Genomic DNA, 12648 nt, shown 5'->3' on the forward strand with positions numbered 1-12648 from the left:
TACATTAAGCCGATGAAGCCGATCTCATAATTTTCAATCGCTACAAACCATTTCAAAGCACTAATCAAACACAATCCGGATTGGATTGCAAACATTGGAAGTATGATGCAATCCAATCCGCAATCAAATCCTGTTTTTTGGAATGGATTTCAAATCCAGGTGCAATCCACCAAAAAGGAATGCAATCAGGATTTTGCAATCCTGCAATCACAATCCTACCTATGCCTGGTGCTACACACAAGTCACACGGGAAAGAAAGGGCAAGGAAAGGGTTGTGTGGGTCGTACTCACGTGTGTATATCAATATAAATGCATATCTCACCAGTGCAGTACAATTGCAAACGGAGAGGCTGAGCGAGGATTTATCATTATGTGGGTTTGGGTGCATAACGCCCAACTTACGTATCATGCAGTTCAAGTTGCACGTAGCGCGCAAGTAGCGCGATATACCTATGCGCGATTATTGCGAGCGCAAATCAAAATCGAAACGTCAAATGTGGCAATTGTGCTCACAAACCCCGATCCTTGCCCCGATCGCACGGTGACGGGCCCAAGGCGGTCGCCCAACGCCCGGGAGCGGTGCTTTTACCTGCCGATGACACGAGGTTGACACGAGCTTGAGGTGAGTTATGTCTTTGAACTTGAAGCCTGAACTTTTTGTAAGTTACAGACTGATGTGTTCTTATCTTATGTCTTCAAACTGAAGCCTTATGCTTGTGGTATAGCTTTGAGATAAAGCACATCTTGTGACTTGTGAGTCGATTGTGTGAACTGTGAGCTAAATCAGTAACCGTGCCATGCCATTGTCGATAGTTGCCGGCCGTGGTGACTCAGGCAACTCCGCAATTGCATGCGACAAATCAGGCATATGTATCAAGCTCATCAGTGACGTGTTGCAACCGGCAACCCGCTTACGCTTACCTGCTCTTACTGTCGTGCATGCTCGCGATCCGACACCAACAATTTGAGTTTCCCGCCTGAGACTGAAGGTTAGTGCTCGGCAGTCAGCGGAGTCACTAATAGGTACTGTCTGTCTCCTTAGCCGACTGGCGACTGGTGTATGTTGTTGTTGACGGCCTAGTCGGAGCTGCCACAGCGCATTTTATCGGCAGGCGTGTCCTCTGGACGTTTCCTCTCCAGTCCCGGGGGCCGGGATGTGTTGTCGCTCCCGTCAGTCCGCAATATTGATATGCTGACTGACTGCTGTGCTATTGGTCGGCAGCCGACTCTGACTCCAGGCAGGAATGTCAACTTCGACCGACCCCAACTCCGACTTCAACTCCGCAGCCCTGGCAGGTCTGCGGAGTCGATGGATTTCCCGTAACTCCTGCTCTGGCTCTGACTCTGGCTTACAAAATTGATTCCGACTTCGACTCCGGTCAAATCTATCGACTCCGACTGATTCCGACTCCGACTCCGCAGTCCTGACTGGTCATCATGGCTCATCATGGCTTATATCTATAAACACATGCATTTATTTCGCTCGTATCGCCTCACACATATTCACTCAGATACATAAATGCATTCATAGATTCGCATGTGCAGCTCGGCATGTGCGCCGTCTTGCACGCAAGCATGAGTTGAGATATTATTTGAGGTCAGTAACCACGAAACACTTAACACCCCCTCCCCTCCCCCAAGACGGAAAGCAAGGTATCGACCATCTGATTCTATGATCATTTTGCCGTCCCATTAAACCCCTGGCGTGACGGAGCGAGGCACCGTTTCCTGTACTTATCCACCTTCTACCTACATACAGCGCTTAGTGCTGTAGTGTAGTGTCGAGCAGCGGTGCCGCTGATGCCCATCCCCCTGCCTCAGCAGGTGTTGTCGCCCGGCGCCCGCTCCACCGCCCTAGACGGCGTCGTCTCGCGCTCCGCCGCCTCAGGCAGCATCTTCTAAGGTCCTAAGTATCTTCGCTCCGCCCCGCCACTTGCCGTCTCCTATTTGGTCCGTTTCGCTGCCTCAGACGGCGGTGTCAGCGGCCTGTCGTCGCTCGGTTTCGTCCGTCCCGCCGCCTTAGACGGCGTCGTCTCCGGCGGCGGCGGTCCTCTCCGGCGGCAGCGGTAGCCCTTTGAGTCGGTCGATGCACTCTTCCAGCGACAGGGCCTGCCCGTCGGCGGGACACACCCAGGCGCAGATCCGCTGCAGCTCGGCATCCGCTGTCGGCACCGGGGACATACGGCACACATCGGTCATAGCACAGCTAGCAACAACTGTATGCTACGGTGAATAGTTTACAGCACTAATCGGCTTTACCATTTACTTTTTCCGCATCTGAACATGAAGCAAGAGCCAAGAACTAGAATTACACTAGCAAGAAGCATGTCGGCAAGCTGAGTATAAGCTGAGCGAGCGCCGTACCGATGTCCGGCGTCAGGGTGGTGACTGCCTGCGTGAGGATGCTCTTCTGAATGACATCGCCGTCGTTCAGCAGCTCCGTCAGCTGGTCGATGTACACGGCGCTGGCTCGGTCCATCTGCTGGTAGAACTCCTGCAGGAACGCGCTGTCCGTCTCGCGGCACATCTGACGGAGGAGGGAACGTGGTGTCACGAGAGAGTCGTCATGTGTATGTATGCTATCAGATGGATCTGGAGATAATGCAGTTATCTGCAACGTTATTTGCTCGGAATATTGAAAGGCTGCGTTTTTCGGCATCAACACTTGCTATTTTTTCATTTATTTCAACACTGTTCTTCGAGGAATTAAATCAAATATCTGGCAATACGCCAAACGTAAATCATTCCTATTCATCCGTACCTTCATCGCCTGTTTTGGAAACGTCTCCGTATTATTTATCACGTCTATCGTTCTTGTCCCACAACACAAACACCCAGTCGCCCAGCCGGCTGTGGCGACGCGCGGACGGTTAATCGTATTTGGCGGCCTGCGGCGTGACTCACATCCAGAAAGCGGGCGTAGTTGACGTTGGTGACGGGCGGCACGTGACCGGGCTCGAGCTCCGTGCGCCCGAACGCCGCCGCCAACACCAGCCGCTGGATCTCCTCGTCTGTCTTGATACTGAAGTACGCCTCCGAGATGATACGGCCGAGTGAGTCGTACAGAACGGTCCCCTGCGGCGGGCAGACGTGTCAGTGGTGCAGATTGTGGTGCGTTTAGGAGGCAGTAGCTGAAGATGAAAGTTTTCGGATGAACATGAAAACGATAAAATACCCTTCCGCTGCACTGCTGGACAGGCATTGCTCGAATGTCTACAGCATTGGCTAGAAAGAAGCGTCCGTCAAGTCATCAGACACGGCAGCATCACAAACCTGTTTGTCGGCGTCGGCCACGGAGAACTCTTTTCGCAACTGCAGGAGGGCGTTCCGGTTCCGCGTGTACACGGACTCGTGCTGCTTCCCGTACAGAATGTTCCAGAACAGCTGAATTCGTCTGTTCTGCTGCTCGGGAGGCACCGGCGGCTGGGCGGCCGGCGCCGAGGCACCGCGCGTGTCGGCACCAGAACTATCCACCTGTTCGACCAGCACCGTGTCATGTTTCTAAAAACAAACAACCTGACGCTCAGTTTTGGCATATGCTCCATGGTATCGTGTGACGTTATTCCAATTTTGGTGAGAACAAAAAAAAAAAATACACAATTGATCGCATCTAATAAAAAGCATGAAGATAAACATTGAACAATGAACATGATGCCCCTTCTGGATTACACGGACTGTCGTCGCGAGCTGACCTGGGTCTGGCCGCTGGGCGGCGCCGTGGCCGGGGTACCTGCCGACCTCTCCGAGGGACCGGACGATACCGACAGCCGCGCCTGACGCTGCTCCAGCATCTGCTGTAACTTGTCGGCCAAGGAGCCGGCGCCGCCGGCTGGGATGGACGGTCGGCCCTGAGCCACTGCCACGCTCGGCCGCGGAGCGCCGGAGCCCGGCTGGGGCCGCGGCGGCGGCGGCGGCGGCGGAGGCTGTGCCGGCTGCGGCGGTGGCGGGGCCCCGACAGGCTCCTCTGCCGGGGTACCTGTGTCCGTGTGTGGCCCGGTACCGGCACCGTCCACCAGGCCCAGCAGAAGGTGCTGCGGGTCGTCGGCAGTCAGACGCTCCAGCGCGTAGTGGAAGCTGTAGATCCACTCAGTCCACGAGAACGGGAACCTGTCGGATGTGGTAAAACGTAAGAGCAATTAGCGGCTCATTGTCCGGCTATTTCTACCTGAAACTCCGCTAAAACAAAGAAACATAAGTTTTGTGACAGCAAGGAGGTCGCTTACCTTTCTTTGAAGTAGAGAATGAAGAAACTCTGAAATGGATCTTCGTTGTTCTCCTTGCATTCCATGATGTCGCATATGATATGCACTACTTGTCGCCGGGTTATTCTCAGGTTTCGTACTTCACCCTGCCACTTCAGGAACGGCGGGATGAGCTCCGATTCGGTTCCCTGTGGCACGCAGAAATAGGTCAGCAACACAGGGCCTTTGAAGCGGATGAATCCTACACTCTGCAGACTGCAGTGGCACCGTCACAGTTTACGAGCTTTATCCATCAAATTAAATTATAATTGGCGTTCGTTTTGTGATAATTGGACTTAGCAGAGGTTTATTAGTCATATGTACGGTGTATTAACGATTGGAACGGACTTCCAGCAGAAATTGTACATTCGCCCTCAGTCAACGTCTTTAAGAACAGGCTGGATGCGCACTGGGAGTCGATCTGGTACTCCACTCCTGTAACAGACTGAGTACTAAGTGGAGTTATGGAAATCGGCGAGAACGGGCCCTACAGGACATCGTGCCTCTTGACCCGATCACACGAAGATGAAGATGAGATGAAGATGAGATGTCATTCGGGGTAAAACAATGCAGCACCAGTCTGTAAGTAAATAGCGCTCTCGATAGGCGATTGCACGCTAATCGGAGCCCCGGAAATTACACGATTTTCAATATATCTACTATTTGTTGGATACCTGTTTGATCCTCGTTACGGGATACCATCAGATGGCTTTCGTAAAAGCTCAAATCCCGGACGTTGGAACGCATTGAAGTTTGCATGAAAATACTTCAAAGTACCGACCTAATTAATTGTTCGCCGTATTGCTAAAGCTTCCCTGTGACGGAAGTCATACCAGTGCTAATTTGCATACGACCGTGCCAGCTGAGAGCACGGCACGTTCCACCACTCGTTTACAACGAACTCCCTTGGCAACTTTCCTGCTTTGTGAACGCTCGTCCGACTCTGAATTTGCCTCCATGCTCCCGGCAATAGAGTTGGTTTTCACTATCCAGCTACCATACTGTTTGTTCGCGGATATGAATTACCTTTACTTCGCGGCAGCTTCATTCGGCACAACTGGCCTACACAGCCTTTGAAGTGTGTTATGAGTACCTCGAGCACTCAATATCACCGTTCTCGCTCATTGCCTTTCGAGTATCCAGTATCCACCGGAACGTATGTACCAGTTCAGGGCCAGGACCGAACTCGTGTTCGGTCCAGACGTCGACAGCGGTATCCATGCTTCGGAACTCACCAGCCATCAGTCCAGCGAACTTGTCCGGTCCGGGCGCAGACAGCTGGCCATATGTCTCTGGTATCGAGACTTACCTAAGGACTTACCAGTCCAGCGAGCGTGTCCGATTCGTCCACAGACAGCTGGTCAATGGTCCTCTGGTACTCACCAGTCCAGTGAAAGTGTCCGGTCCGGGTGCCGACAGCTGGTCCAGCAGCACCTGCATGACGTCACAGCTGGGCAGGCTGGCCCTCAGCGGGCCCCACTCTGTCTCCCCTCCGGGCACGTACGCCGCCGCTCTGTCCACGGAGAGGGTCAGTGTCAGAGAGGAGCCATGGTTGCTGACATAAGCGAGAGGCAATGTTGGAACTTTTTTAGCGTCCGCTGTATCTTTCAAGCTACCTTCTCATCCCGAAACAACTTCAAGATTTCAAGCCGAACGAAGACAATTAATCGACGGAATTGTATCAAATGGACACCAATGTAAAGTCTGTTCTGGGGCCCGAAGCTGACCTGTTCCAGTCGGGTCGCGGCGTCCGGAACACCTCTGTCTCCCGCTCCTGCTGAAGCACCTGCTGTAGCGCCGCCAGCCGCTCCTCGCCCTCTGCTCGAACCTGCTCCGTCTCGGCGCGTGCCAGCTTCAGCTCACGCAGCGGCACCACCTCCGTGTAGCTGGTTTCCATGACGACCAGTCGAGCCGACACAGCAGATAGCTCCTCACTGCGGCACGGGCCGGTACAATGTCACGTAAAGCTATTGTCGTCGGGCTCGGGTTAAATATCGCCAGGCGGAGGGTCTGGGTGGCTACTCAACAAGTTCCAACTGGAGGGTGTTCGGAAATCATCCTTCCAACCAATCAAACTACATTGACGAAGAAAGGCTTACAGACCGCCGGTGCAGAGCAACATGACGACTGTCGGAGAACTGGAAAGCGCTAGCGAGTTAACTGTGCCGGATATCCACACGGTGTGTGAGTAGGTATCATCTCAAACGTTTATACTGCCCGCATCTGTCGATCTCAGCCGTCTCTGGCAAATCCAGGCAGCCTACTCTCTCCCAACCCTCGCCTCCCCCCCCCCCCCACGCCCCGTCCGTACCGACACTTGTTGAGTGCCACGCGCAGCACGATGGGGTCGTCGGCGTTGGAGGTGGCCTTCGTGTCGCTGGGCGGCGGACGGCTGTTGAGCCGCTTCAGCAGGTTGTCGTACCGCTGTGTCAGCTCGGTGAGGTCGCTCTGGGCCATCTGGTGGGCCTCGTGCTCCTCCCGGTACCGGCGCCGCTCGACGAACAGCGCCTCGCGCACCTGCGGCACACAGGGCGTGTGATTGTGGTGGACAACCGATCCTGCAACATCGTCCTTCAGGGTTTAATTTCTACACATTGATCAGTTCCGTGAAGAAATCGTGTTTAACTGACTGAGCGAGCATCATACGTTGTTGCTCTAACTTGAAAGGTTCCAAAATAAGGCCCTGAACTTGTCGCTCCTGCTACTTCAGCCCTATATCACGCCACTATGTAGATAGCTCATCCTCTGCTGATGCCCCGATGCACCGACCTCCTCCAGTTCTTTGGCTATCTTCTGTTTCTGGTCGGTGAGCAGTGCCATCTGGTGCCGCATCTGCGCCTGGGTCAACTTCAGCGTCTCCACCTCCTTCTGAGCGGTGACCTGGGCCGACTTCAGCCGGCGCGCGTGCAGCTCCGCCTCGGTGACCAGGTGGCGCTGAAACACCGACGCGGGGTGTGAATGTCTATCGAATGCTGAGGGTTTGGTCGGGACACTGATCTCGCAAGGCTGCGAGAATGGGATGTCATTCTTGGGCAACGACCAGCAGGAATACCGAATCTATTCCTCTGTTTTGTCGCATTTCAGCCGCCTTTTATTGAACAATTTCCTGTGATTACGGAGCGAGCGAAGCGAGCGTAGTCTTTCCTTAGATTAACGGAAATTTCTGAGTATGAGCGGCCGGCCGGCCGGCCGGCCGTGGTCACGGTTTTGCAAGGCTTATATCTCAGCAACCACTTGACCGATTTACATGCAGTAATTTTGTAGGATAGCTTCATTCCTTCTGCCAAGCATTGGACTATTCCCGATGCATATGGGTGACCCCTTATGCACGTGCCACGTGCAAAACGAAGAGGTGTCACTTTTGTAATTGTTGCAATATCTTGGTAACTACCGGCCGATTGCGCTGAAAGTTGGCATGTAGGTAGGCACTCACTAAGCAATGCATATCCATGTGCCAGAGTTGGGGTGCTGCTGCACGTGCGCACGTGCAGGGGTCGTTTCCAGGTCTCGAGAATGGCTGGACCGATAGCGCTCAAATTTGGTACACGGTTAGGGACCAGTTAGTAGGGTGCCGTGCAAAAGTCAGGTGGGACCCATTTTGCACGTGCGCACGTGCAGGGTGCCGCTTCCAGATCTCGAGAACGGCTGGGCCGATTGTGCTCAAATTTGGCACATCGCTGGAGACCAGCTAGTAGGGTGCCGTGCACAAGTCAGTTGGAGGTACCCCCTCGCAATTTCGCACGTGCAAGGCCAACCCTCTCGCTCGCTCCGTTAGTCGCCCCAAAAGGAGTTATACTGGTATACCAATGGTCTTACGTTGGTTTCCTGCAGCTGGTGGATGGTTTCGTCCCGGCGCTTCACGGCGTTGTCGTACTGCATCTTGATGTCGCAGAGCACCTGACGATGCTCCCCGAACTGCTCGATGGTGTACTGAAACACCTCCCGGTGAATCTGCAATACGGGTGACCGATAGGGCACTAGATAGGCACGATCAGCTCGATGGTATCAGGGACGGATGTGCAAGATTGCATGGTAGTAGAGTGGATTGAAAAGATTTTGTTAAAACATTCGAAGGGATTGTTGATGTATTCCAAGCCAATGCCAACTAGCTCGTATTGATAAGACGTCTTAAAAGTAAGAGCTCAATGGATAAGACAATGACAATTGCCAGCTAGGTTTCTGACATCTGCATCCCAGTTGGGAATATGAACTGACCTGTAGGTGGCCTTGGACTGACCTGGAATTTCTCCTCGCTGGTAGCATTGGCGCATCGTTCTGTTTCTCTCGCCACGTAAGCCTCGAACTGTTCGCTGAACACCCGCGGTGGTCTCTTCAGCAGTCTCTGTTTAGCCAGTCGGACAACGAGGATGTGAGGCAAGTTAGGGGAAGTTGGGGCAATGCCGGAGTTGGGGCAAAGCCGAAATTCGAGATATTTCGAAAACCGTAAGACATGGATGCCACCTGTCAGTGATGCTCTGAAGCTTAAGTGACTACAATTATCGCATGTTTGTTACGAGTCGTCATTCGGAATACTTCGACTGGGGCGTTCCACGACAAATCGACAAGTGCCCTGCACCCTCATATTTTATTTTTTGCTTAAAGTTGGTCTAATGGGTTGTGATGGGCGGGGAAGCCAGCTGTGGCAAGGATTTTTTTCTTCGAACAACGGTTTCCGAGATATAGCCTCGGGCAATTCTTGGAGTTCGCGCTGCAGCCCTATGTTTGGCGGCCTATAACTCAGAAACTATTGGTTTTTTACGATAAAAACTTTATATGGTTCAACTTACAATCAACCAACAAACATTTTGGCTATCTCGGATTTTCAATTTTTGAAAATTTTGATCACGTGACCTTTTGTCCTATTTTTCGAAGAGTGACCTTGATATTTTCCCCACTGAAAGTTACAATTTTGTCTGATGACGATTAAAGTCTTATCAGTTTTCATTCATATGCGATAATAAAAAAAGTGGTTATCGCCCTGCGTTGACCTCAGTTCAGGTCATTTTTATGACCTGTCCATTATTACGAGCGGGAGTGACAGCGAGATCTCGAGAATAAAGCAAGATAGCGACAAGCGGTAAATGGCAAAGGGTACACACGGATAAGGTCTATAATTTTTACTGATGTCATTTTCAGGTCAGGTCAAAGATGACGTCACAGGAGCTAAAAGGAAGTCAAAATAGCGGCACTATACATATATATGAAGTTTTTCTCGAATAACTTTCAAGGTATCCCAGCTAGGAACAAACTAATAGCACCATCGTGATCCTCTCGTCGATCCGCATCGAAACATATGTATGTTGACCTCGAAAGAGCGAAAGGTCAAAAGTTGACCTTAGGTCATGTGATCTAAGGTCAACTTTTGACCTTTCGACCTTTCGAGGTCAACATACATATGTTTCGATGCGGATCGACGAGAGGATCTTGATGGTGCTATTAGTTTGTTCCTAGCTGGGATACCTTGAAAGTTGTTCGAGAAAAACTTCATATATATGTATAGTGCCGCTATTTTGACTTCCTTTTAGCTTCTGTGACGTCATCTTTGACCTGACCTGAAAATGACCTCATTAAAAATTATAGACCTTATCCGTGTGTACCCTTTACCGTTTACCGCTTGTCGCTATCTTGCTTTATTCTCGAGATCTCACTATCGCTCCCGCTCGTAATAATGGACAGGTCATAAATATGACCTGACCTGAGGTCAACGCAGGGCGATAACCACTTTTTTAGTATCGCATATGAATGACAATCGATAAGGCTTTAATCGTCATCAGACAAAATTGCAACTTTCAGTGGGGAAAATATCAAGGTCACTCTTCGAAAAATAGGACAAAAGGTCACGTGATCAAAATTTTCAAAAATTGAAAATCCGAGATAGCCAAAATGTTTGTTGGTTGATTCTGAGTTGAACCATATAAAGTTTTTATCGTAAAAAACCAATAGTTTCTGAGTTATAGGCCCCCAAACAAGGGGCTGCAGCGCGAACTCCAGGAATTGCCCGCGGCTATATCTCGGAAACCGTTGTTTGAAGAAAAAAATCCTTGCCACAGCTGGCTTCCCCGCCCATCACAACCCCTTACACCAGTTTTCAACGAAGAAAAAAATATGAGGGTGCAAATTTAATTTTTTATTTGTCGATTTGTCGTGGAACTGTGAGGGCGCCAAGAGCGTTTTCAAGGTACATTTCCCTTGTACTACATGCGCCTTTGAAGCTGCATTTCTTACTCATTATGCTACCGTTTGTCTGGCCAATTCGGTCAAGTAATCTTTAGCATGTCTTTGCATAAGTGTGCTGCCTATTTGAAATTTATACAGCACGTTGAAAAGTTATGGGCCTGCAAATGAAAGTATGGCTGGCTGGGGTAATGCCGAAAACGTGCGATTACGCACGTGTTAAAAGCACGCTACGTGGACTTTACTGCTGTAGAATAGCAACGCGTATTTTTAGTCACACAAATTACACTTTCAACCGACACAACGGCCTGTTACCTATAAGGAATGATTTACCTGACATTTTCTTATTATATCACACAATTATAACTTCCAGTGTGCACCGCGTCCTCAAGCTCTTAAAACGCGTGTCAGCTTTGATGAATTCTGGATAAAGTTTGAGATAAAATGGCAAAACATCAATGTCGGCATTGCCCGTAGATCATTTCTCCCATTTTCGGCTTTCCCCGCAGTCCGGGGCAACGCCGAAAAAGTCACTTCTTTGATATTTTTAGTTTGTGCGCTTAACGGTATGCGAATTCATCAAATGCGCCTGGTATGTTTGAAAGGCAAAAGACTGGCCTCTCGAATGACTTCAATAAGAATAGCTTATGTTGTCTACCTTGCGTGCTACGGGCGTCAGAAAAAAAGTCTTCGGCGTTCCCCCAACTTCCCCTATCGCCGATGAGCATTTCGCTATGTTTTGGAGTTAAATTTATTGCATTTATACACTTACACCTACATGCATAAGCGTACATATTTGGAGTAGCTGTTGATAAAACCGCATCCCAGATTCGGTAAGGACTAAACGCTCCTTTCGCGACACGCATTCCAACGCGTAAGCATAAGGCTTGCTATAAACTACATAAAATGAACTTTCTTACCATTTCCTTTGGAGTCATTTTGACAAGAGATCCGGTAAAGTCTTCCCGTTTGCATAGTTGCTTTTCATTACCTGTCTTCGGCGGCGACTTTTGCCCTTCAGCCATGTTGTTTTTCGAACTGTATTTGAGTTATGAAACTTGCCTTAAATCGTTTAATTTAGCTTAAAAACATAATATTGTGATCCGCTTTTGAGAAAATCGTCCACATTGCATGAACATTGCACCTTCCTCAATCTATCGAGACCGCTCGGCTCATCTTAAACGTGTGCATGGTCTTTCTGCATTGCAGCGGTTGCAGCCGTTGCAGCTTCTGTCGCTTCTGTCTGGCTTCTGTTATGTTCAAGGTTATGTCTCTGGTCGAGTTTGGGTGTGGTTTGGGCGGCCCCCGCCGAAGTTAGTTGGTAGCACTGCTGCTCCACGGCGTACATTTCCTACCAGCCCATAGGGTTTACATGTTAAATGGCCTGTTTTCAGCGAGCGATATCTCGGTCAACCTTTGAAGGAATCAATGGTTCTTAGTCTCAAATGATAGATCGATGAATTTTCTTTCGACAATTCCTCTACCATTTTTCACGAAACCCAGCCGATCTTCTACGGCGTACAGGGTAAAGATTTCTCTGCACGCCAGCACCCGCGATCCGCCTCTCCGATCGTCGGCGCGCGGTCCTCGGTAGCGCAGTCGGTAGCGTATCGGGCTACGGATCCGAGGGTCGTGAGTTCGAATCCTGGGAGCGCCGCGTGATTTCGGCTAGAATCGAATGATGTAGATTCTTGAATGCTTGCATTATCAATTATGAATAGCTAATAGAATGTATCTGCCCACTAATCGGCCCCTAAAACCTGTTATTTTAGAAATTTAAGAAATGAATGTCACGTGCGCGCCACAACTGCCGACCATAAGCGTTACCATATTCTAGTTTGAACTAACTTTTTGCTAGTCCCGACCACATATAGTAGGTTTTCTAGTAGATATACTAGAAATGCCTACCAAAGTTCGTCCTACCCGTCACTCAATATACCCTGGGTTTGGGTCGAGTGGTCGAGTGCGTCGAGTGTAGCTCTTGATATTGGGCATGTTCACGTGCATTTGGTGGATGAAGCTTCCAGATGGACGTTACTTTCGCATTGTTTGAATTGTGAAGAGATACCTATGCGAAATGGCTTTATAGGTTTATAGCTGGAGGACCTACAATAGCCATCAAGAGACACGCATTCCTTTACCGACATATTTCATCCTAAATTCTTCCAACTATAATCGAAATTCCATAGGGACTACCCTCATATTGCATATTTCATTTCTTGATATATAATTC

At 50.1% G+C, this 12648-nt stretch overlaps 1 protein-coding gene across 1 annotated transcript; it reads right to left on the reverse strand.

The window, feature by feature from the left end:
- Positions 1–1452: 1452 nt before the first annotated feature.
- Positions 1453–11757, reverse strand: LOC122387877. Its single transcript, XM_043378493.1, has 13 exons — positions 11336–11757; positions 8479–8583; positions 8058–8192; positions 7011–7175; positions 6553–6758; positions 5969–6175; positions 5625–5754; positions 4224–4390; positions 3693–4107; positions 3274–3474; positions 2905–3075; positions 2365–2527; positions 1453–2162 (listed from the first exon to the last, which is right to left on the reverse strand). The coding sequence occupies exons 1-13, from the start codon at positions 11438–11440 to the stop codon at positions 2020–2022; spliced, it is 2313 nt and encodes a 770-aa protein (XP_043234428.1). The 5' UTR covers positions 11441–11757; the 3' UTR covers positions 1453–2019.
- Between the last annotated feature and the right edge of the window lie 891 nt (positions 11758–12648).

This window comes from Amphibalanus amphitrite, unplaced genomic scaffold (genome assembly GCF_019059575.1).
Source record: "Amphibalanus amphitrite isolate SeventyFive unplaced genomic scaffold, NRLGWU_Aamphi_draft 000301F_arrow, whole genome shotgun sequence".
Classification (NCBI taxonomy): domain Eukaryota; kingdom Metazoa; phylum Arthropoda; class Thecostraca; order Balanomorpha; family Balanidae; genus Amphibalanus; species Amphibalanus amphitrite.

Coding starts and splice junctions, on each gene's coding strand:
- LOC122387877 (XM_043378493.1), bottom strand. CDS start 11,440: ATGGCTGAAGGGCAAAAGTCGCCGCCGAAGACAGGTAATGAAAAGCAA. Junction 8,193..8,478: donor CCAGCGAGGAGAAATTCCAG/GTCAGTCCAAGG, acceptor CCCGTATTGCAG/ATTCACCGGGAGGTGTTTCA. Junction 5,755..5,968: donor CCGCGACCCGACTGGAACAG/GTCAGCTTCGGG, acceptor CTCCGTGGACAG/AGCGGCGGCGTACGTGCCCG.